The sequence below is a fragment of the Macrobrachium rosenbergii genome, chromosome 20, assembly GCF_040412425.1.
Source record: "Macrobrachium rosenbergii isolate ZJJX-2024 chromosome 20, ASM4041242v1, whole genome shotgun sequence".
NCBI classification, from domain to species: Eukaryota; Metazoa; Arthropoda; class Malacostraca; order Decapoda; family Palaemonidae; genus Macrobrachium; species Macrobrachium rosenbergii.
Window position 1 is genome coordinate 20,288,490 of NC_089760.1, and position 26,052 is coordinate 20,314,541.

At 36.2% G+C, this 26,052-nt stretch overlaps 2 protein-coding genes across 2 annotated transcripts in view; both read right to left on the reverse strand.

The window, feature by feature from the left end:
• The window catches only part of Ku80, a 112,024-nt gene extending 101,964 nt beyond the window's left edge, over positions 1–10,060 (reverse strand). Inside the window, exons 1-4 of the mRNA XM_067122098.1 lie at positions 9,847–10,060; positions 7,886–7,993; positions 2,133–2,235; positions 1,651–1,777 (exon numbers count right to left, since the gene is read on the reverse strand). Of these exons, the coding sequence (XP_066978199.1) occupies positions 1,651–1,777; positions 2,133–2,235; positions 7,886–7,993; positions 9,847–9,870 (362 nt within the window). The 5' untranslated portion in view covers positions 9,871–10,060. The remainder of the gene's footprint in view (positions 1–1,650; positions 1,778–2,132; positions 2,236–7,885; positions 7,994–9,846) is intronic.
• Positions 10,061–12,285: 2,225 nt separating this feature from the next.
• LOC136849129 (glycine receptor subunit alphaZ1-like) lies at positions 12,286–24,971 on the reverse strand. Its single transcript, XM_067122152.1, has 12 exons — positions 24,796–24,971; positions 23,956–24,056; positions 23,454–23,622; positions 22,332–22,409; positions 19,350–19,432; positions 18,393–18,536; positions 18,147–18,229; positions 16,042–16,176; positions 14,869–14,969; positions 13,893–14,053; positions 13,223–13,373; positions 12,286–12,631 (listed from the first exon to the last, which is right to left on the reverse strand). Exons 1-12 carry the CDS (start codon positions 24,826–24,828, stop codon positions 12,431–12,433), a joined length of 1,440 nt encoding a protein of 479 aa, XP_066978253.1. The 5' UTR covers positions 24,829–24,971; the 3' UTR covers positions 12,286–12,430.
• Between the last annotated feature and the right edge of the window lie 1,081 nt (positions 24,972–26,052).

The window sequence follows — 26,052 nt, forward strand, 5'->3', positions numbered from 1 at the left end:
TTTTAACATTCATAATAACTTACAGATTAAAATAAAGATTTAAAAATTATTCAAATATGATGTATATAGTAAAATGCAGGACATTTGAACAATTTAGACCTATAAAAACAATTGTACTGTCTACATTTATATGGACAATGGTTAGGAAAGAGTAACAAAAGGAATGGTAAAGTAACCAGGGCATTAGTTGAATATTAAAAACAAATGAAACTCAAAATACCAAGGTAAAGGTTTTATTCATTCCTAACACAAATTATTGCTTGAACAAAAGTTGAACAACGGAGCAAGGTTGACTTCAAATATAGCTGAACAGCTAAATGGACATAGATCAGGGGGAATAGATGAAAAAAAAAAAATAGATATCTATGCATGTAGAGGATAAAGAGATACTACTACACTAAGAACTTTAAGTACTGTCTACAGTATGCCAAAGTCATACTATGAGAGAGAGAGAGAGAGAGAGAGAGAGAGAGAGAGAGAGAGAGAGAGAGAGAGAGAATTAGTTATCCTCTAAAATTTGGTCCATAATTTCCTCTAGCTATTACAATACAACATAAAAGCCAATTTTTTTTGCAATTGATTTATATCTGTTTGATTACTCACCTCAGCTAACTCTAAATAAACACTTCAAAACATGAAACTAAAAACATTGGCAATGGTTGATGTCACTATTAAAATTGGGCTCAGCACTTAAAGAGTCCCTAGTCCATGACTTTTACTCACAAATAATCCTGACAACTGTACTACATTTATGACCCTTGGGTCAACATAAGATACTGTATTTAAAACAAAAATATCACAGATTTTTAGAGTACAGTGCAATCTGTATTCTTCCTAAGTATTTCTCAGTGCAAGCTGGAATCAGCCCTAGGCACTTGATAAGGAGACAGTTAACTTTTGGTGGGCAGGGTGGTTGAGATGGGATTATGATAAAAAGCTCTGATTTATGTACATAAAAAAAATACAAATTACATTGAAAAATTTGTGGTTTGCTCTTACAAGAACATAAACCACCACCTTTTATGTAGGACACTCACTCCTAGGTGGGATGGGAGGATACTCTAGAAAAAGTGGAGACGTGTACAACACAAAGGCAAAAGAAAGAGATTGGGTTACCAACAGATGAGTAGGCAGTTTTACACTACTTACCTACCTGCCATCATTAACTATTGTAACTTGTTACCAAGCTTAAGTCTGAACCAGTTGTTGACAAAGGTTATATATATAATAATAGTAGCTTTGTTTCCTTTTAGGAACAAATACTTTGCACAATGTACTACATAGCTAGGTTATACTTAAGGAATTCAACTATCAAGAAAGAACATACAGCTAAATAATAAAATGTCAAGAAAAACACAATATTTTCAGGAAATTCCCTACTAAGAATCTGTAAAATTACACTTTATGCCTGTACAACATTTCTCATGGGTCAACAGAATACTGTACTTTCCCTCTGAACCTGGATATGCTCATGTATTTAATGCATCATCAATGGGAAGGTAAAAAAGGTTTATCTTTTTTGGAACAAACTGTCATGACTTTCTCATATCTGGAATGACTACATCAAGCACAACTGTGGTTCCAGTGGACATATGATAAATGGAATTGCTAAGTATATTGCTATTTCCAAAGATCTAAGACTTTACTTACTCTGGATCATGCAGAAGATCCATAGCCACAACCAAAGCATCTAACCAATCACCAGATTTTTTCCCACCAGTTATGCGTTCTACTTCATTAATTATGTCCCATGAAACTAGGCGTGGCTCTTGCAGAACTAATGAGAAAAAGAGGGAATACAGAATTATAATAATTACTTATAAATTGGCAGTACCTGCCAAAGGTGAAATGCATAATCTTTACAGTTCAAAAGATAGATCATCACAGAAGGAAATTATTAAAGTCATCCCTGTGACAATAAAGTATTATCATACATTTTCATTTAATCTTCTCAGGATATTTAGAAGTTTGAGTACTGAGTCAACATAACATCTGTCAGTGACAAACGTGTTAACAACATACCCAATCATATGAGAATAATGATCTTTTGAAAGCTTTAAATTGCTTGACAGACCATCCCATTTTTAAGGAAAACCAGCCCATTATTATGAAGCATTACTATGTACTCTTACCTTTAATGTTTTGATACTGGTCAGGAGTTGCTAGTGAATTATCAGTTTCATCTGACCCCAAGAGGATAATAGCAACCTCATCTCTGCATTTTTCAGCAAACATCTGTAGGGAAATATCAGGATCAACTTTATTTCTACCAAGCAAAAGTTTACTAAAAAGCTTAAGCAACTACTTGTCTACTCTCTTCAGTAATAATATCAGTCTATTATAACAGACTTTCTACTTTTACAATTTATGGCCATACAGTATAGAGTACTTGTAAAAGTGTACAGTAAATACTGTTCTTGGAAATAACATTACCAAAACTGTATTCTTCAACACCATGGTCTCATATAACAAAGATAAAAGAGACAAAACACCAATTTCATTTTAAAATTGGTTATTTCTATATTTACCTAATACTGTATTCATTTTGCTACATGTTTTCAGCTGCAGGCTTGCTCAGCAGTTGACAAAAAATACAAGAAATAGAGGGGTTTTTATCTGGTTTATCAGCCTACCTCATCTTCCTGTTCACTTTTCCTTAACCAGGTTAATTTTTCATGCCTCAGTTTTTTGCCCACTGGATTGTGAGGAGGCTGGGTGGGTACTATGAACGTAAGTATTGAGATAAACAATTTTAATATTGTCATTATTTCTATAAATCTTACCTACTATTATTATAGCTGACTACCAAACTGACTAAGACTGAAGGACAGTGCAGCACTTGGCAAAGGCCAGTAAATGCAACCCACAGAAAACATATGTTTTATAAGTAAACCAAGTGACTTGCCTTTTGTAGGTAATCCCACTGACTGTCCCTGCCTCCAGTCGAGGACTGACATCAGGGATAATGCACCTTGTAGGATACGTCATGTTTGGAGGTACTTTTACAGCCAAACTTACTTTCATGTAAAGCATGGATGATGATCTTGTGCCACAGACAGTCATACAATGTCAGTATACAAGACCAACTTCAAAGACAGCCCAATTTTAATTAGCAAAATTTTGAAAAAGTAAAGATGCACTATCTCATGCTGATGACCTTGTTTTGGTCTCAATACATTAAAATACCATGGCTTCAGCTGCCACAGCACATTGATTATTGTAGTTTTTTCAATGCTTATTTTTAAAAACTCTTTATTTTTTCTATTCATTGATTTTAATATTTAATAAGCTTTTCTGAAGTTGACTTAGCAAACTGAGTGGATTGGTAAACCAAATAATGTTTACAGTATAAATTGCCTAGCTGTGTTTCATAAGGAATTTTCTTAGCCAACAGTTTCTGTGAATTTGTATGGATGACGATACAGCTAGTGCTGTTTTTCAAGGTTTTGATAGTTTTATATGAGAGCTAATGCTACAATTTTTTTTAAAAACAAATTAAGAGAACCTAAAGACCACATTGGAAATATTAGAAATGTGGAACAATGTACTGTATTGCACAGTTACACTTTGCAAACACACACATAAAACTGACATTCCAAATAGAACAAAAAGGTATAATCACAATTTAAACCCAGGCAATTCCTACATTACAAATAAGAAAGACACGTAATTCCCCAAAACCTAAAGATATTTTTACCATTTGTAAAAGTAACACACAAACATGTCTGATCATGATGGTCTCGCTATAGTAAGGCTTAATGATACAAGACTGGGTCTTTGTGATGTGTACATGTATTTTTTCAGTGATACTTTTGTTTTTTTTTTTATGATCTTAACTATGTCTAGTTTATAATCTTGATTCAGAGGTCACATGCTGGAGTTCTGATTACCTGTCTAACAAAGCTAACCTTCCTCTGAGGTTAGGCTTATGAAAAAAGTAACCTTGGGCCTCTTGGCAGCATAGAAAACTCCCATGACTTGTTTCAGGAAAAAAAGGTCTTTGACACCTGGAATAACGATACAGTACCTGCTTTGTAGCAGGTATGCTCCTATACACAACATAGGTACCTTCAAAATCCCCATGCATCAATACCAGGATTTAAAACAAAAGAGGAAGAAAGTACTTCCTCTTTGTGATTCATGATAAACATTCCTAGCAGCAATGTTTATCATGAATCATGTGATTCATGATAAACATTCCTACTGCTTCCTTAAGAAGTGAGATAAAAAACAAAAGGTTCCATCTCCACTGCAAAGCATTAACATCTAATGACAAATTCTGTATCACATCCATGACATAGCCACAGCTTGTACTTCATGTGCTTTCACACTGAGACAAGTAGAGGGAACTCAACTAAATTACCATGAGAGCCACCTCCCCAAGTTCCTTTGTTGGGCAAATCAGTGAGTTGTCGGCTAGCACTCGCTAGGCCCGAGTTCGATTCTCCAGCCGGCTGATAAGGAATTAGAGGAATTTATTTCTGGTGATAGAAAATCATTTCTCGCTATAATGTGGTTCGGATTCCACAATAAGCTGTAGGTCCCGTTGCTAGGTAACCAATTGGTTCTTAGCCACGTAAAAATAAGTCTAATCCTTCGGGCCAGTCCTAGGAGAGCTGTTAATCAGCTCAGCTCAGTGGTCTGGTAAAACTAAGGTATACTCTTCATCCCCCACTAGAAAAGTCAGATTTAGAATAGTAGTGGAATGGGAGAGAAAAATTATTTTAGTAATTTTTCCCCAGAACTGTGGTAAAAAGGAAAGGACCACATCATCATTCAAAAGCCAAGAATATCAGAATAGGTTTACAACTTTTTAACTCTTTTGCTGTGGCTAATTCCACCCAAGAATGACTTGGATATCAATTCCTTTAAAATAGACAAAAATAGAATAGACTTTTTCAAAGGCTGCCAAAAGTGGTCTCATCAAGAATCCTAGAACCACATACAAATTCCATCCCTGCTTCTATGAAACTCTAAAACTCTAGATTGGACCAGCCAGTCAGTACTGAATTCACTGCCCAAGCTTGAGAGCTTTGGCAGGGAAGCAACAGGTCAGTCATTTCATTTTGACTCATCAGAAACATATTGATGTTTGGCAAGCCCTTCAAGTCCTTACATACTTAGGGTGTAGCACCCATTCTGTCAGTAAGTTCTAGTCCTTTCTCCTCAAATGATCTGCCAAAATGTTGTTCTTGCCTGAGAGTAACAGTGGCATCACAAATATTTTATTGGACTCTGGCCAATTTGGAATTCCATCATCAGCATAAGTGACTTGGGACTTGGTCTTCGTCTTCCCCTGTTGTCCGGTCTGGGCTCTTCTCACCAGAGGAATTTCTCTGGAGAAATCATCTGTTCTCCAATCGAGATTCATTGATAACTGATGGAATAGGGACTAAGAATGTCTAGGATAGAATAGAATTGGTCTAAGTCTTGAGTGTGGAAAGAGGGATGAACTTCTCCAGCGAGGACGTCTTAGCAGGGACAACCATTTCTAGGCTGGCAAGGCCTCTGAGGGAAGAAACTAGGAGAATCATAAGAAATGATTCTACTTGTTTCTACAATGGAAAAGCCCTGAAACTCTATCTTATGAAAGTACACTCATTCCAGTTAGGAAGGAACTATGATTACAGTCAGTCCCCGGCTTATAGCAGGGGTTCCGTTCCCGAAGGCACGCTGTAACCCGAAAAATACTGTAAACTGGAACATCATAATAATAATGGGAATAAATGGAGCTAACGGCACCATAAGTGCCGTAAAACCGCATTACAGTACCGTAAAACTGGGTACAGCACTGTAAAATCAGGTTAACCGCGCTGAGCCAAACGCAGCACAGTCGGAACGCTGTAAACCGAGACTGGCGTAACCCGGGGAATGCCTGTAATTCTGAATATTCATTAATATTCCCAACTTTATCGTAAGGTTGAATATCAAATCTGTGGCCAAACAGATCCCCTCAAGAAATCTGGCCAGGAGTGAAGGGGAAATTCTGACTCACAAAAGTGACATTACTTCGACATCTGTTTTAGTAACCTTGTGAATACCCATAGTGCCAGTCTCAGGTAGAAGCAAGGGAATCAGAACTGAAAAATTAGGCCACTGAAAACCAGATGGAGGTACCTGTGAGCAGCAGGATGGATAAGGATAAGAAAATCCTCTAATCATCCTTCTGGATGGTCACTAGACAGAGTTGAATGATTCCAAGGAAAGTCCTGTCAAAGATAAGAACTTGTTGAGGTTGGATACATTCAAAATTGGTCTCCAATCCCCCATTAATTTGGGACTAAGAGATGGTTGTAGAAGCCAGGAGAGATATCTGTTTTTTCAGGGCTTGGAATTTCTCTAAAGAGTGAAGATAGAGGAAAAAAAACTGGTGGGTCTGCCAACAGCATCTGGTGTTCCCAAGTAGTCATCCATCCAAGAACTGACCAGATCCAACATTTGCTTAACTTTGCTGATTGGGCGAGAAGTGTACAAATACAACCCTACATGAAATTCACTGTGAACACTCGGCAATGCTGGCTCCCTGTTTTCCAAGTGGTATGACCTTTGATTGACAGAGAAGGGCTCTGATGGAAGGGAATCATGTAACCCTCCGTAGCCTTGCCAAATTCACTGGCAGTGGCAGTCTCAGGCATACTCCTTGAACAAAGAACAGTTCAAAAAGTCTATGACTAAGGAGAAAAAGGAGGAATGTCACATAAAGTGGGTATGGGAGCTTGAGCAACAAGTTCCTTGTTCTCTTTACTAGCTATGTTATCAGCAAAAGCATAGACCAGCTTGGGGTTTAATAATCTGGAGTCCAGCAAGCCAAGGATCCAAGGGGCCTTTCGACCTGGTGGGATATTATCAGAAGAGTAAACTTTATGTGATGCATTAATGTACACAGTGCACACACAGACTGAAAAATATTTGTGTTAACATTCCATCACTGTACTAAGTACAATATTATAATGCATTAAATAAATGTCAATAAAATACTGTACCACAGGGGGGGGCAGGGGGGAGCATGGTAGTGCACAGTGTTTTGTTAATACGTTAAAATATAAACACAAAAATATTTATGGTATTCTTTCTATAGAGTAATGTGAGTTTTAAATATCTTGTCAGGCAGTACTGTGCAATCCTTGTATTGTAGGTATTTTTATCATTCATTTTGCATTAGTGTTTCAGAAATTAAGTATACTGTATTAATATTTTAAACTGAATGATAATAACAAATACCAGTTACAATAGGCTATTTATTATTTTAAATGAAATTATTATATACTAAAAGTTATGCGAGTTGGCTACAGGGTATCAACTCCAGGGTATCATGTAGACTATATTGTAAATCTTCATTACTTAACAGATTTCATTACTTATAGGAAGGGGCAGACTCCCAAATGTCTGGTAAGCTGAGGTACCATGTATGTTTTTAAGGTACACCTTATTCTCTTTTACTTCTTTGCTTAAAAGATTTCCATACATTACCTTCCAAACACAGTCCATGCCCATTTACAAATTCCCATACACAGTATATGAAGTTTTCAGATTGCTACCATAGTATCACATCTTCTCTACCTCCTCAAAGTCTTCTTCATACATACTCCTCTTTAACAATACACCCCTCACTTTCCCAGCCAGAGCATATACTATATGCCATAAAGTACATCTGCATAAAGTTTTGAATGTAAATGTAACTGGCATAAGCATGTATTTTACAAAACATGCTTATGCCAGATTATCAGTCACATTCAAACACAGTATACAAACAAGAAAAGAATCTCAAGATATTGTATTATGGACCTTCTACAGGGGTATGTATGCCAAATGGCTTGACTTTAGATTATTTAATTATTCATTACTGATCATAGGAAAACTTGATGCCTGCTAGCTGCTTGCTTACCTTACGTTGTAAGATATTTATTAAACATTTCTTTGAGAGGGAAAAGAAGGTTTCATCAACACCTGCTCGGACGTGAGGACTGACATCCAGCACAAGAGCAATGCCCTCCTGAAATAAAATTTATAACAAACAGTAATTAACGAAGGACAATTAAGAGAAAAATACTACAGGTACTACTGATGATATTTTAACAACATAATAATGCTGTATTAAAATATTATTGCTTTACAATAATATTGCCATGAATGAATAGCAATTCAAGATATAAAAAAAATCTTAAAAGAGAAATTTTACATTACATGATTACAAGAATGATTTTACTAATGTCAAAGTACTCAAATGGTACAATTAAATTTAAGTTTTAAGTCCAATTTGGGTAATCAAGACGTGAATTCCACTCAGTGGGCAATCCACTGCGAGAAAGACTAAGATGGCGGGACCTCCATCTGCTAAAGGAATGCTCACCTTTGGGTAAAACTAAAGACTACTACTCGCTGACTGGAATATTTACCGCCTTTTATTTATATTTCTCCATTCATCCCCAAAGGGCCGATGCTAAACATAGCGGTCAATCTGCTCGTAAACTGGTAATTATCGTACCAGAGGCGCAGTAGTGTGGTCAGTTTTACCACCTTATGTATTAAAATATTCTAATAAACTGGTTAACACCTGCCTCAAACAGCATTCCCCAGGCATTACTGATTAACCTAAGTACACTATGAAATTTCTCTTATATAGACAGAAACCAATTTCTTTTCTACTTTGAATAAATGGACAGACAAAAGATATGGAAAGAGCACATGAAGACGCAAGTTTGTGAGGAAAGAGATGTGAATGGAAGTTGCGCTGACTATTTCAATCTAGTGTTAGGCCTGACTAGTGGCCACAAAGAGAAGTTATAGAGACTGCTGAGATGTAATGGGGGTTTCTAAGAGAATTCTGAAAAAGGATACGATGCACGTAATGAATGATGGTAAAAACACTAGAAGAATATGAAATGTTAAACTCATCTACAGTAGGCTATACAGTCCAAGTATTTAGGGTAAATAGTTGGACTCTCTATTCCTAAATGCTACAATAATCTATAGAATGAAAAATGCATAAAGCCACAATCAGGGAAAAGAGACTGACCTGCATTAGGCTATTTACTATAAATTACTTTAATGGTATTTCTTAGTTACATCTGCTGAAGCAGGACAGTACCTACTGACAAAGCTGAGCAACAGAGTTGGAAGAAAGGAGCAGAATGCTGAGTAGAGGGTACCAAATTACTTGGGGGGTTAAAGCGCCTCAGCCAGGGTATGGACATGGCATCCAAGGTTAGGTTAGGTAAAAGTATGTTTGGTTAGGTTATACTCCCTCTGAAATGCCTTAGCCTACGCCTACAGTAGCCCTAACGCCCAAAACTTTTAGTTCAATCGTGACTCACATGAAACTGCAAACAACTGCCATTGGAATTTCATGGCGCTTAAAGGATAAGGGTAGTTGGCAAGTTGACCACAATTGGTATTGCGAGTGTTTAATATATACCCTAATAGTTGTTACATTATCCTATCGCCTGCAAGTCAGGTTTTAGGCTAGGCCTAACCCATCAGGCAGGGGGTTCGTAAATTCCTTATTAAAAGTCATAACAATCAGTAAGCCTAGATACTAAGCTAGGCCTAAGAGGCTGGCGTTCCCTGGGCCATTCCAAATTGCAATAGCTTAGGTTGCGTTATTACATTGCTCAAATTTAAGCCTTTCACCAGAATTTAGGCTATTTGGGAAATGTAAAGAAATTTGGGCACTTCTTGAGCAGCATCATTAATTGAATTGAAATTACATCATGTTACGCAAAATTCAAGCACCGCGGGAACTTGTCTCGTTGCATGCAAAGGGTTAAAATTTAATAGTACCCCAAAGTAAAAATTTATCTAAAGTAAAGTATATCAGAACTAAAACGTTCTATTTCACTGTCTTACCCCGGGTTTGGCTCTCGGTGGCATTGTCAATGTTGAATAGTAATGAAAACTAATAGCTAACTTCAATGGTCAATGCAATGCACTTTGTTATCGGGCAACTGTACGGGAAGTAGGCAGTGGTGTCGCGGTAGTAGGTTTTTGTTGCGCGCTCACGAGAGATGTCGAATGTTTGGGTAAGTAAGGTACTACCTGACGCAACAGCCTGTTAAATCTTGTTGAACGCTGTGATCTGTATAATTTATTTATATATATACATGGGCGTCACCTTGGGGGGCGGAATATATGCCCCCATTTTTTATTCGGGGGGACAACATATCAATTGTCGTCCCAACCTTCTCACCCAACTATGTTATTGTTTGCAAAATTTTCATTTCATACATTCAACAATCTCGTCATTACCTTCTCCTTTCTTATATTGTTTCTTTTAGATTTCCACAATTCTCTTTTATTCATTTTATCGGTGTCCACACCTCCATTTCTTTTGGTTCCACAAAACATTTATTACAGATTTCTCCGGGGCTTTCCATTAAGCTTATGAACTTTGTCTTCATTTATCTCTCAGATTAATCTCTTTTCTGTTATGAAACAATTATTTTTTATGATATTTTTACACGAAACAGGCCATAGACCCAGTTCTTCCTTTAATCGTAATACGGAGTATTTAATTTTATTTTCTTGCCGGTTTGTAGTCACCCATTCTCAATTTTAATTCACTGCAAGTGATCCCTGACGGAAAGCGTGATGGAGGTTAGTGTAAAAAATCCAGTTTGGCTGAGCACTTTGCCAATTGCCATTTAGTTGCTCGACTGTGGCAGATCATTATACTTTCCTATGTGTCTTCTTTAATCTTAATAAGCCGGGGTTTTTCGAAAGACTGAAGGAAAACGATTTGTAATCGAATTAATTTTTGAAATAGAATTTATCAAATACTGATACTTAGCTTGTTTAACATGCTATCTGCAGTTGGCGCTGGCTTTTTTTCTTACTAAATTAACTAATATATACGGGGGTGTCGACGGGAGTAGGTAAAAATAGTTTTCATGTTGTATGGCCCTGAATATTCTACTGTAGTCCTGGCTGTCTCATGACTTTTTAAGATATCCAAAAGTTCATTTGTGGTGGGAGAATTTTATTCGCTAGTTTCTACTGTAGGTTCTATTTAACATACTGTGTGATGATTTTGGAACAGCTGTTTCATCACCATCGTCCATTGTTTCAGTGTAAGTCCAAGTAACAATCTGGTTGCATAAAGTAGACCTATTATAGAAAGAGGATCTGTTTATATGTGTGTGCTGGCAATCACGGATGCAGGAGAGTAGTATCCCTCTCTTTTATGAAGGAATAATAAAGTTGGATAAAATGTCCCTTCACATCTCATGTCTCCCATTATTGCCTTCAAGAAGTAAAATGGTAGAGGAAATTGGTCAACAAAGGCATTAAGTTCTTGTTTAAGAATTTGGGCAACTGTGTTGAATGGGCCCAAATAAATGAAGCAAATTGTATGTTTCCTTTTTCCAAATATCTACACTGCTATTGTCTCATTAGTTATACATTTTCGTCCTGACTACTTCCTGTTGCGTATTCAGCATGATGAAATACAAAGTATATTCTTTTGGACATTTTTGGTCCTTAAATTATTTCCTCTAAAGATATGCAAATGGGAAATTATTATTATTTTAGACGACATATTTTGCCTTGAGACCGTGGGCGATTCCAGTGAATTATTGAAAGCTTGCTTTTCATATGGAGTGATTATTTTTGTTGTTGAGGATAAAAAGGATGAATTTCCCCTCATACCAGAAATCAGTTATCAACTCCCCCAGGCCGGTGTCTTAAATATCCAAGTCAACAGCTCCAGTTTTGTCCCAACTATTTTTTTTCTGCATATATATTTTAGAGTATAATTTGTATTTTTTTAATAAAACGTGCTATTCTTACCTTTGTCTGTAACTATATTTTTTGTTGATTTGTCAAAAGTAAACCTATTAAAATGGCTGCTTAGGAATTTAGGGGGTCTACTGCCTAATAGAAAAAAACCTTAATACTTCTTTTGGAATACAGCAAAGAAAGTTATTATTCTGTAAGTGGTACTGGATAAAATTGTAGTATTTTGCTTCAGTTGACATAAGACAAATCCTTACCAAAGGATAAAATCTACGATACCCCCTTGAAGCACAGAGGGTAATTTTATGACTAAAATTTCTTTTGAAATATGAGGTACAGTAATTATGATAGCATAATTCTCTGGAAATATCAACTGCAAACGGGTTTCTCCCGAGGGGCTGGAAAATAAAATTCTATTGCTCTCGAAAAAGCAAAGAACGAAATTGTGATATTTTTCTTGAAACCCGAGGATAAAACTCCTATGCTCTCCAACCCGGTGGAATAAAAGTAAAATATTGCCCAGAAAACATACAAACACCAGAGGCCTCTCGTAGGTGTTCTTTCCTCATTTATCATAATTTACCTCTAGGGCTTCGAGTTCCCTCTGTGCTTAAAGTCATCTTTCCATGACCTGTCGTAATCACAAGTTCCCTCTTGCAAAGAAAAGCAGAGCATTTTCCTGGAAACATTAGGAGGTCCATCAAAGGTACTCCCAGAAGGTGATCCAGTAGAGGCAGTTGAGAACAGCAAAGGAAACGGGGAAGATATAACGAGAGCAGCGGTCCAGCATGATGGCCCGGAGTCGACGAGCCTTTGCATCCTTGCCTTTGTACGCTGGTGGATTGGAGGATTCCTTCGGGCATCTTGCCAACACGCTTTGGGGGATGCGGCCTCCCATCTCCTGAAATGGAGAAGAATTGAGGTCCTCGTGCTGACAACTAGATTTAGCCAAGGAAATTTACTTTTCTACTTTCTTGGCAGAAAAATTCACCTCAGCTTGGAAATGGATCCCCTCCTGACTGGGTAGCTGAGATAATATTCATTACAGGATCACAGGCTACTAGTGAGTACTGTATATTCACCTGTTTCTGTATGAAAATATATTTAACTTTCATTCTTATATCTCAGGTTTTTTATACCCTTGAATAGATACCATTAACATATTCAACATTTAAACTGTGATCATGACAGCACATCTCTCTCTCTCTCTCTCTCTCTCTCTCTCTCTCTCTCTAAGAGAAGTTAGGATACAACAAGATTTCCCTGATGTCTAGACGACTTCAGACCTTCAGTCGAATTTCATAATACTTTCCAAATTTAATTCTCTAAAGACTAATTTCAGTACAAACTAATAGATACTTTTTTGCTCTTGCAAAAATCTCGAATATCATGCTTCGCCAACGCTTATGATTTATTTGTGCAATGCTGCAATGTTTACGTTCACATTAAGAAAAGATATACTATGCAGTTACCTCGCCCGAAGCAACCTTACCTTCAGAAAGGGGCTATCGCACTTCAGGGCACTTAGGTTGGGGGGCGGTGGGGGAGGAGGGATCTCTTGACCTTTCCTTTTCTTGCAGGTGTTGTCATCGCCCAAAAGGACACTCACAGCAGCGTATTCCATGAGAGCCAAGAACACAAACCTGAAAGCAAATATTCTTGTTCCAGAAACATTCTGTGACAATACATTATGTCTCGTTAGTTATATGAATTTGTTCCTAGTAGGATTATAATAATGTTCTTTATACATATAGTAGAGATTAGTGAGATGAGATGAGTTCCTGGGTCGTTTTAAAAATGTGCTTGTTTTGAAGTTTGTGCTTTGTGTTTCACATAGTTTTAGAAGACTCAGGAAACTGAAGTACTTGCGACCTTTTGAATGTCTATGCAAGATTGTCCACCTACTGATCTCTTTTAACACTCAGTTACTGCAGAGGTTTCTCCTAATACTGAAGACCCCTTATCTTCATCCCTCGACTAAAAACGTTTTAGTAATTATTAATACCTAATAATTACTTTATTTTATGAACATTAATACCTTTAAGCCTAAAGTAAATGGATTAGAGTAGACCCTTCTGAACACTCAGGACATTCAGCGATTATCGTTTCTAAAGCGCTGCTTATAGGTACTTCCTGAGAGTTGAAATCGGAGGACTACTCACACAGTACAAGAAAACATGAATATGTCGATCGCTTTGATGTAAGTGACTGGCGGAAGAGCAGCCTGGGACTTGGCGTGTTGAGTGGACAACGTCAACAAGGAAGTCACCCCTAAGGTCACTCGCGCAGGCGCAATTTCGGGTCGAATCCAAAACGAAACCCACTGGAAACGAAGAGCAGGGGGATTTAAAGACATAGCAATTCTAGATAGGGGTACGAGAATGTACTTGAAAGAACAGATAAATGGAAAACGGGAAAAATGAAAAGTCAGTTCTGGAAATTTGTCAAACAAAAAGTTACGTAAAATGGAAAATCTTGAAGTTTACAAGTATTTTAGTGGGAGGAAATGCATTGCCAATGTCCAGGGTATATGGAGACTGCACAAGAATCTTCTCTCTTCTGATGGGTAATTTTGCTATGATGGCATGCATGAAACGAAGTTAAGTAATAGGTGAAGGAAACGATAGGCAAATTGTTAAGAGACAAGGAAAGAGGTAGCTTAAATGAAGGAAAATAGTTTGTGGGCATGCATATACTACATATATACACACACATACACACACACACACACACACACACACACACACATATATATATATATATATATATATATATATATATATATATATATATATATATATATATATATATATATATATATATAATATCTGATAAAAGTGACCTGTAGATTCTACCCATTTATTTCTATTTAAAATGCAACACATGCAACCACTGAAACGCTATGCTACAATCGTGCAGATCGTATTTGAATTCGACAGATATATTCGACGAATGTATTTGCTACCATAGTCTTATAAAAGTTTCTTCATATATCTCTCATCTGGATTCAAGGGGTTGCAATGATAAGTCTATCCAAGAAGGATGAGGAAATCGAGAAGCTACGAGGTCATATTGGCTATTAAAAATAAACAGAGAAATTGTTTATTTCTCTGCAATATGAAAACAACTGCATCTTACCGACATGATGACAATCAAGCACGTTGGGAGGTACGTGTGGAAGACGAAGTGGCCTAGACGACGTTTCAACTTCAACACCACTTCCAGGCAAGTGAAGTTGCCTGGTTAAAATTGGGCAGTTAGAAGAAAAGTAGGATTACAGAAAAGCTTACTTACATTTTAATTGCTAGATAACAAGTTATGTGCTGCTTTAACTGTTAAAGGTTTGAAATCGCAGAATTGGGCAATGATGAGTAATACATGTCAAGCTTAAAGTAATATGGTACTATATTTACCGTATGTGTACAATTTCATTTAAAAGTGAGTATTAAATCACTATTTTTTGAAGGGTTTTGATAGGTTTACAAGTTGTGATTATTAAACTTAACATGCTGATGTCCTTTCACCTTTAAAAAAATAGCTTTTTCTTCATGTGTCGGTTGGTCTTGTCCACAAAGGAAACGGGCAACTCTATCACTGCAGTCTTACGAAATTCTTTGAAGGTTGGTCTTGGTCAAAAGAGAGAGAGTTTCTTTGTATTGATAAAATTTGGATTCAGTTTGTGTGTTTGTGTGTGTGTTTTAAGGGAACGTTCCTCATAAAACACGATAAAGGAGCCTCTAAAAAATAATTTGATCTGTTAATTATCGAAAACTGGGGATGTCGGTGACTGGCTTACAGCACTGATCTGCTGATTCGAACCTCGAACCATGGCCATATCTCCAAGGGGTTTTATGAAAACTCGTCTGCTTTTCGTTTATTTACTTTTTTATTTACTCATTTATTTTTTGCTAAATACCATTAACTAATTAGCTACATATATTTCGAACTGGAATCTTTATCAGGCACACAGAACATGTTTAATAAATAGTGTGTTGTGTACTGATTAACAATATGGCGTATAGGGAATGTTGTGAATAATATATGTTCAGATAATAATGTTGTGTTAGGAATGTTGCTAAAGGGTTCCTGCAATGAAAATAACATTTTGCATTTTTTGTCTAAATTAACGAGTATTTAGAATCCCGTTAAATTCAGACATAAAATTTTTTAAGCGTAGGACTGAATACATTTCACGCAGAAAAGCTCCCCTCAAATTACATCAATATTTAAAAATAAAAAAAATAAAAACCCATAAGCAGTATCCACAACTGGTATCGTTACCCCTGATCAAACTACAGCTCTGAAACTTACCTGTAGAGTACACTTGGGTGCACTCAGCTGTCGAGTTACTCAAAAGCATCTGCTGGGGAAGTTCGATGCCTTCGTCGACCACGAGCGGTATCAACGGATCCCATTCGAACACCAGGTCGTCGGTGGTGTGGGACACTGGAAGAAACAGCCTACAGTACTTTTCTGTCACCAGAAGGCAGCTTCACACGAACAAGTTTTTCAGCATCTTTCGAGCAAGCCTTGGACTAAATAGTCACTGTTGGTGGCATCACTGGAAAAGCTTATGTGCGTGCCAGTGCAACACTGCCTTTACAAACGCATGCGACTTCGATTTGGTACAAAATATTGGTTTCTTGGTGAAGGTATTGGTAGGAAGATACTGAATGATGCCGGAAAACTTGTTTATGGAACACTGCCTTTTCTCACAATTCAAGTTCTTAAAGAATATTCTCAAAGCTCTGGATTATAATACTTTGCGTTGTTTCAAGAGTTCTGCCCTCAATGTGGAAGGGAGTATGTGTTGGCTTATGGGAGTTTCATTATCGTTTAGAGATGAACTCTAAACTGGTGTTAGCCTTAAGACCATATTTTTTACATTTTTGTTATTTAATTTCAAACTTACATGACATTTCTTATCAGGAAGAAAATATCCTAAAATAACCTGGAATATCAATTAGTTATAGAAAAACTAACTCTTTGCTATGTAATATGGGTATCAAGTGTATCGAAAATAGTGAAGAGATCGTGCAATTCTTTGATATATTCGTAATTAGTTAATGAATGAATCATAAATAGCACCAAGAGAAAGTAATATATGTATATATATGTATATATATATATATATATATATATATATATATATATATATATATATATATATATATATATATATATATATATATATATATATATATATACACGCACACACATATACGTGTGTGTGTGTGTGTGTGTGTACGAATATTCTTTCAAAATTATAAAAATATTTATTGCAACTTTAAGATTTAGTATAGGGTATCGGTTTCAAGTGAGATTTGAACAAAATTTGATGTATCTGACTATTTTTTTTATATTATAAGGGGGAATTCTCCAACATTTCACACTTGAAAGAAATCGCTCTAGCAATCAGACGTGTTCCCACCAAAGAATCATCATCTCATTTCGAGAACATCGCTTATTGGTAAATTTAGTGAGTATCTTCAAATACCCTGCTAAAACTTACACATATACATACACAGTAGGAAGAAAACTCTCCTTCTAACATCATCGTCAGAGATGATAATAATAATAATAATAATAATAATAATAATAATAATAATAATAATAATAATTTGTAGTATTGAAGGTGATAGCTGTATCAGCTGCATTCAATTTTTATAGCGTTGTTTTCTATCTTCTATCTTTCTGATAACTGATTTTTCAGGATTACTGCACATTCTGCCAGTAACTCGCCGATGTTTGTCATTCTTGGAGAGGAAAGCAGTTGCACATCTGGGTAGTTACCGGCAGAATGCAATAACCCTGAAAAATCAGTTATCAGAAAGATAGAAAAAGCTCTATACAAATTTAACGTAGCTGACGCAGCTATCACTTTCAATACTGCATGCTAAAAAGAGGGTCTACTACCTAAATAATAATAATAATAATAATAATAATAATAATAATAATAATAATAATAATAATAATAATAAAAAAGCATTTAGTAGAGGGTATTTCGCTGCTAAGACCACTTGTTACTATATGAACTCGTACTGATGAATGGATGGTAATTTTAAAACTAAATTTGGTTACAAAATCTAGTGCGTTCTTGTAAGGTTCCTTTTTTTTTGTAAATTTTAAAGAATCATATTAGGGAGCCCGGCTGTACTAAGGTGCATGTTCTATTTAGTGTCCTTTCTAGTTGTATAACACTACTTTCTGAGCATTTTAAAATTTAATGAGTTATTCTAGATTATTATTGTAGATTTCTGATCATAATGAATATACTGTCAACTATGTTGTCCACATTCATCAAGTTCTATTCACCCGATCTTGCGATATCCTGCTAATGCGCGCGCAGACATATACATGTTTCTACTCCAGTACCAACTTTTAGTTTCGTTGTCGTAAGTAATAAAAATACTTACAGCTCTCCATTTGCATGTTGCATTGCTGAGTGTCATGAGGATAGACAGCAAAGTTCATTGCACAGGCGAGAGTTAACGTCAGTCTGAAAAGATTTCAAAAGAGTGAAAAAGTCATTTATACAATCCCCATATTCCCTATTTTCAGTGATCTGCTGATTTGATAAGACAATAATTTTTTCTCTATTTTTGAGACGCTGTTTGCATTCTTAAGTACTATACAACGTAAAAAAGATGAGTCGAACTTACTTGACCATGTAAAGGAGAGTGAAGTCTTTGTACAGCCACATGTAATGATTAGGAACAGTCATCGTGTGAAAGCTCACGTCCTTGGCGTTCTTGAAGAAGCTGTCTGGACGCCAGAGATGATCCAGCCAGTCCAGGTCTAAGAGCCTGATGGAAGCCGAATACAGTTTAGAATGGATGTGTTTGCTTTTCAAATACAACTTGTGAAATTATAATACATCAATATAGAATAATATATCTGAATAATATACAAATTTATGATATGTTTTATGACGAGTGATAACTATAGGCTTCGAGTTATGTACGATTATTTTCTTTCAAAGACTGGTTTCAGAATGCAGTTGACTGCAAAACTTAATTTAGATTTGTGTGAGATATTCGATTTAAAAAATGTAACTAGTAAGGAAACGGATAGATTGAAAAGCGAAAAAGGCATTTATTTGAGAATCAAGTAATACACAAGCTACTTCTGATCAAATTGTCCGTTCAGCACGCCATTCTTCCGAGAGAAACGCGGAAGCTAAACATTTTTCGAGGGCCCTGAATTATACGCTACATTTACGGCCCATCATAAACTTTGAGTCATAACCACTTTCTTTGAAGGATTTGTTGAACCTACCCGTTTGATTCGATACATTCTGCAAAGTAACAAATAGCCAAAGAATCTAGTATAGAAAAATATTCAAAGACCAAGTAAATTTGATAGCTTTGATGTTATGTCCCCGTCAGTTATCTAGATGAGATCCATTACATTTGTTTTATTTGAATTACATAGTAAGATCAAGCGATTATTAGTCACAGCGATATGTTTTATTTGTTATTTACTAAGTTATCTGATGAAATTGCAAGTTAACGCCTAATTATGCAGTCTACAAGCTTCCCACAAGTGCGCCTCCGTACCCGCACTCAAAACTTACGTATATGCGTAACACTTGCAAAAGGACCAATTCCTTGACTCACCTGTACTCTTTAGTCATGTTTGCTGGTAAACGAAGCCTGTGGTCCTTCCAAGACTGGGCAAAAAATATGTCAGTTGCAAAAGTCTGCCAAAATAACAAAATATTCCAGGTTATTGACAGTATTCTTCCAAAAAGTATTTCAAAGTCCTAGCTTGCTGTATTTATTCACAATCCTACATAAACTTAACTGCTTCCCCATTCATATGATCCCCGTGCCCAAATTTGACCGATAAGTATAAAATAAGGCATGTGTCCCACAAATTTAAGGGTGCACAGAGATACAGTTCTCTATAAATGCAAGGATCAATTTTTCGCTAATTTTCATGCTGAGAAACTCGCAAGTGCAGCAGCAAGGCCCAGCACAATATCTCCGAGGAAATTACGAAAGGCAATATTAGTGATGTGAATAGTTATTCTCTGTACTATAAGGTAGCAGAGACTTGACCAAATTGGTAAAACGTGGAAGGCAGTTAAAGATTCACATCTCTCAAAAGGACACTTGCTCTAAAAGGCTTTCTGAAAACTTAACAGCTTCATCAAGAGATTTTCTGTGTTAACCTTAATTTAATGTCTCCTGATATGGAATGGGCTGAAGGAATGGTTAGAGTCTCCACACAAACTTTGAGGCTTCTTGGCACAGTAGTTATCTAACTATTTTACCAAAAAGGTGTTTGAATTATGATTAATAGGCAAGGTAGCAGTAAATACAGATGTTAAACTGAAATGGTGGGGAAGTTGGAACAATACCTTATAAATCATTAAGATTCAAACTCACTGGGACAGGTTCATAAAAAAAATGAAGTTCAATCATACTTCAGTCATCAAACCGTCAAGCTTAAATGGTCGTCCTTTTGCATCAAAATAATTTTATAATGCATCTGCACTACTAACTCGATTTACAAACAGACAATGAAACTTCAACTTCGGCTTTTGCACTTTTTTTTTTTTTGGCTCCTTTTAATCTCTGTTACTTGGACAGAATGGAATCTCATAAAATCGAATGCTTGCAGAATACCTCAAAACAAACATTAATTCAGAAAAGCGTTCTGTTCTAATGGCATATCCTTTCATCTCCGTATCTGGAAACCTTACCGAAGGTATTTAAAATATCCCCAAGCACTCAGAAATAATAATCTTTCTGAGCTCAAGTTTCACGTGAAAATACATTTTTAGCCGTGCTGATATTCCCTCAGGTATGTCAGCTTCGAAGAGCAATTATGTTTTGAACTATGAAACTGGACTGCTACAATATTGAATTTCCTCTCAATAATCTTCCAGGATTCCAGTTGATGAAGGCATTAGGTTCTGTTAGTAGTATGTAGCGGAAGATACACAGCACACTCTGTCGTAGAGAACGTCTGTATAGACATGGTCAACCGCTTTCAGAAACCAGCTGGATCGTTCCTAGATAGCGACCCCCAACAAAATTCGGGTGGTTCGTTTTCCAGGACTAATATTTCTTGAGGGTCATTGTCTGTATGATATTTAGTCTTTTGCTTGTGTTTTTAGTCATCCCCAACGGGTTTGTACTAAACATTCCGCAAAGATGGATACATACCTGGTTAAAACCCTTGGGGGTCACTATCTAGGAAAGATCCAACAAGCTCATAAATATAACTTATATTCATCATGTGGCGACGGAGCAGGTAAGTTGAATCACATAATTTCTCTCTCTCTCTCTCTCTCTCTCTCTCTCTCTCTATCTCTCTCTCTCTCTCTCTCCTCTTCCTTCAATGCCACTTACACCACTATAAAGTCAGTCTCCTAAATCGGGCTGAAGTCGGGCACTTGGGAGATTATCCTTTCAAGTCTTCTTCTCCTAAATTCTCTAGAAGCAGAATGACTTCCTTATAGCTGCACTTTATTATGCAACGATCTATCATTGCTTCGTTCATCTTGTAATACACTTCTTTACCAGCGCTGAGTTTGTCGATATTCATAAAAATGTAAACTTCCATCAGTACAAATAACTGGCTGGATCACCTCACTAATAATATGGAAGAAAAGTAAATAAATTCCTGAAAGGCACAAGGCATAAAATGTCATAAAAGCACCTGAATTATCTTCCTACATTTTTCAGCCATCCTTCAAAGAGCCTCTGTCGCTTTTTTCGTGGTTAGGCCTAACTTTTTCTTCCTTTTTTTTTTATCAAACCTGGGCTACGTAAAAGCATAAGGTTGCCTATAACAAGTGGGGCTGAAGATGTAAGAAGAATGTTCTTCTTCATCAAAAGAGGGAAATTGCAATTGTCAAAAAGACCTAACTTCTGACAATATTCTGTTCATATCCAAAAAATCTTTCCATTTTCTCATTTTGTAACTATAGAAACACGATTATGTCATGATTGGATTTTTCCAAGGGAAAATTAATGCCACACAGATTTTATTCAATGATTATTATTATGGGACTTTGACACGAATATCAGGTAACGAACAGAATCCCATCAGTATTTCTTCCTAGGTTAACATACAACAGCAAGAGAACCTCAGTGATGAATCTACATGGGGAATAAAGTCTTTTTTCGTCCAAGGTAAAGACGTCGCTTTGCCTCGATTTCGGTAATACGCAGTTTGAACGGACCAAGAGTGCATTGCTGAAGGCTTTCATGTGAAGGGGCGAAACTATTGATAATTAGTAAATTTTGACGTACAAACACTCCAGTCAATAAATGAAGCTATTCGTACGATAAATTTCTCGTGTTACAGTCTCGTGCTTTTCTTTCTAAATTTTCGAATAGGAAAACGGTTCCTCACAAAGACAGAGATAGACTGGTTCTATATAAATTAAGCTTGTCATTCTATTCAGTAATTCTAGAAATAATCCTATTGGACGAGGTCTAAAAAATCCTATTAGACTAAATCTATAAAAAAACTTACTTGACTACTAAGTTCGCTGCCATAACAGAGATATGTAAAAACTATTGATTAACTTTGGCAAACAACAAAATTTTGGGGTAAAAACGAAAAAAAAAAAATAATCTTACGCCAGAGTACGCTCCTGTTTCAAGATTTAGACTGCTGATCGTGCTCTCAGAGTAGATTTCAACGTCCTGCCCATAGCTCTGTATCAGGAAAAAAAGAAAATGCATTAGAGACGATAAGGAAAATGGCACCACACGAAAAACCATAGCGTTTTTAGCATATGCCTCATTCAAGTTTCATAGAAGGGTTAAGAATTTATTTCTTGGGTCAGAAATAACATGAGTTTACATTTCACCACGCTATGACAGTCACTACTAATGCTGCTCTACTGTTTAATTAAAGTGTCGTCTTGAAATATATTAAATGGGATCAAATATTTTTACACTTTACGTTAATGACCAGTTGCAACTCAAGCCATTCCTCTACATTCTTTGCCCCACGCTTTCGTCTACTTTATACAGACGCCAAAATCTAAGGAAGTGTTATTTTACTCACTATTTCCTCTTATTACCTTGAATATTCGTGAATATTCGTTTTTATTTTAATCACATTTCCTGTGATCAAGTCATTTAAGAGAACACCTATAAAATATGCCAAAAAATTTCGCAGTCAAATTACTTGGCACGCTCTACCCAGATGCATAAACTTTATAAAATATTTCAACAACATTTGCTCCACATGCTTCCTGTTTTAGACACATAGGTCATATGTATGGCAACAGACAAAAACTCTAGGCAGTTCCAGATGCATTCATTTTCTTTATCCCAAGCAGAAACAGCCCGAGAAGAACGGCAGCCATCATGATGAGCCTAGTGAAGATCCTCTTCTTGGAAGATCCGGATATTCTTGGCGTTACTTTAAAGGGTTCAAAGTCTATTTACGTCTCATAAACACGTACAGGTACATGTTGATGAGACATAAATGAATGGTTTGATTCTGATCTGATGCATCTGTAATTTAGACTATTTAAAATGAATCTGAAGGCTTTCTCTTGCAAAATTGACAAATTGTTTAACGGGATGTGACAAACTCTTCACCCAAATAATGGCAAAATAAATTAAAAAGTTAAAAAAATTAACGACAACCAGTCCCCTTGATAACATCATCAGAATGAAACGCATTACCCGATTTCTATATAAATGCCACGATAAGCGTAAGTAAATAAATAGTTTGCATACACTTACCGTTTTCTCGTTAACTGAATCAATACTCATGACTGTAACGTGGAAATAAACTTTTGTAGGCTGTCCATCGAGTTTAGGTGGAATCATTTTGTCGTAAGAGGATTGGTCTTCTGGAAGGATGTCTTCCAGATACAATCTTGTCCTCTGCGGTTTCATTTTCTTTCCTTTTCTGAAAGTAAAAACGGAGAGGAAATAAGATATACAAAACACGCTGATACATTTATAGATGTCAGAGTTCGTCGAGCCAACCGCTACGCGACCTATTCACATCAGCCTCCAAACGTCTTTTTCACTCTCTTTTTCTCTTTAATTATATTGCTGCTCATGTATGCATATTGACCGAGTACCTTTCCAGGTTTAATGCTTAAAGTTAATAATAACATTTCCCATGGGTTTTGAGTTGTGACAAGAGTCATTAAACATGACTATATATTTCATTAACATAACTTTTTTTTCTCTCCAAACAATATATATTATAAAATATGCATCTATTAATGCTCACCCGTGACAGCCTTCAGAGCAGAGCAAGATGAAGCAAAGGAGTTGAAATCCAAACAGAGACATGCTTCTTCCTTTTCCTTTCCAAGAAGTTGATGAAAACCACTAAAGGGGGAAAGACGGCTTTTATAAAAGAGGGGAAGCAGATAGATCGGGGAAAAGTCCGAACAGATTAAGGAATGAATGGAATAAGGAAACGGGAGGAGTATGACTTTTGAAGAGGAGCTTTTGGTCTTAGAGTCTTGAGAGGATAAGTCTGTAGGGTAAACTCTGATAAGCTCAGCTGAGTCTCCTCCTCCCCAGGACTGAGACAAAGGGGAGGATTAGGAGCGGAAATGAAAAAAAATGTACGGAGGCTTCTCTCTTCTTTGCTTCTCTGTTGTAACCTAAATCGAACAAATGATAGAGGTGTGAGTACTATAATTAAAAAAATACAACAGGTAAACAGAATGAAACTAAACGTGAAAACTATATGTATATAATAGATAATATTGGATAACCGAGTTACTGCCTGAAATGAAAAAGTGAAAGTAATTGATACAGAAATGCTTGAAAAATGCTTGGAATGTAAGGTTATGAACACAGAATTTACCATTTCTCGAAGTATTCTTAAATTATTGATCGAAATACACCAAAACTAAGAAAACTATGGATGGACACATTTACCAGTAATAATAATAATAATAATAATAATAATAATAATAATAATAATAATAATAATAATAATAATAATAAAAGCAGCAGCTTTCAAACCCTGTGGAAAATAATTTAGCCATGGTTGTTATACGGACCTTTAGTTTAACATTAATAAAAAAACACCGTAATCAGGCAAAATGGCACTTACAGTTATCAAATTAGCTTTCCACGATATTTTCATAATCCTTCAGACTGATCACCCTCAAAATGCAATTCGTAGCGACCACAGGTCTGTGACACAGCATGAAACAAACACATTGTACTACGCTTAAGGTCCGCTGGAAACTACCTGGTGCAGAAAGGAGAGTTGAATGGCAACTGTTACTGGAGTCAAAGCCACAAATACACAATATTACTCCCGGATCGGTGACCATGTCAGCTCGATTCTGCGCTTAGGACAAGCCTAGACCGTGGGAGGAGGCATTATCTACTCTGTCCAAAGCTTTTCGACAAATATTATGAGTCAGCACTCTCTGGTTCCAGCAATCTGGTGATAAATACCAACTTGTAAATACAGCGTAGTAATTCTGCTTTTCAAGCGTTAAATTGAATCTGGCACCAACATTTAAACCAAGTATTCGTTTGTTTTATGTTCGTGTTAACTAAAAAAAAAAAAATTCTAGCACTTTCTTTAAAGGCCCGAATTTTTCTACAATATAACTATAACTAGCAATTTGTTCCCTTTCAAGCATTTTCTACGTTAAATTATAAGCTTTGTTATAAGCTGCAAATGAACTTCACCTGCTTCAGGTCGCCTACTTTCCGACGTTCAGTATTTTTATTAGTTCTGAGGACCATGATTTTAACCATCCTCGAACAGAAATGAATTATTTGAAACTATAACTTGGAGATTTTTCTTCTCTGAGTTGAATAGTATATAGAATTAAAATGTCTCTTGTGCTAAGGTTCAGAGCACATCCTCAGAAATTGTTTTTTTTTGGGGGAATAAATTATAATTGAATTCAACAGCATTAATTGATTTAACAATGATTTTGGATGCCAATCATTTGGTTTTAATTCTGCTGAATATCTTCACTGTTGATATAGCTGTTATATGATTACTACATAAGATATGATATTGGTCAGTTGATAACTCTCACTCGTGACAAAAAGCTGAGTAGACCTTTAGTAGTTGAATTCTGTCTGTTTGCACTGATTTGGTAGTGCCTGTTTCTCTTGCATTGTTCTAGTTCACTGAACACATATCTTGCATTATTTGTCCTTACTCTTCCTGTCATACCAGAATTTTATATATACGTACACAGTTCATTAAGAGTTTTATTCCTTTGTGGAAAGTGAATTGTGAGAGATAAAGAATAGGTCTATGTTTATTCTACAATGTTAGGTTACCATATGAAAATTTTTCGAAGACACTACAAGCACCATAACAGCAGCAACAAAAACA

Coding starts and splice junctions, on each gene's coding strand:
- LOC136849129 (XM_067122152.1), bottom strand. CDS start 24,828: ATGAAAATATCGTGGAAAGCTAATTTGATAACT. Junction 18,230..18,392: donor ACTCTCCTTTACATGGTCAA/GTAAGTTCGACT, acceptor AAATCTTTTCAG/ACTGACGTTAACTCTCGCCT. Junction 14,054..14,868: donor GCTTGATTGTCATCATGTCG/GTAAGATGCAGT, acceptor CTTCGTTTCCAG/TGGGTTTCGTTTTGGATTCG.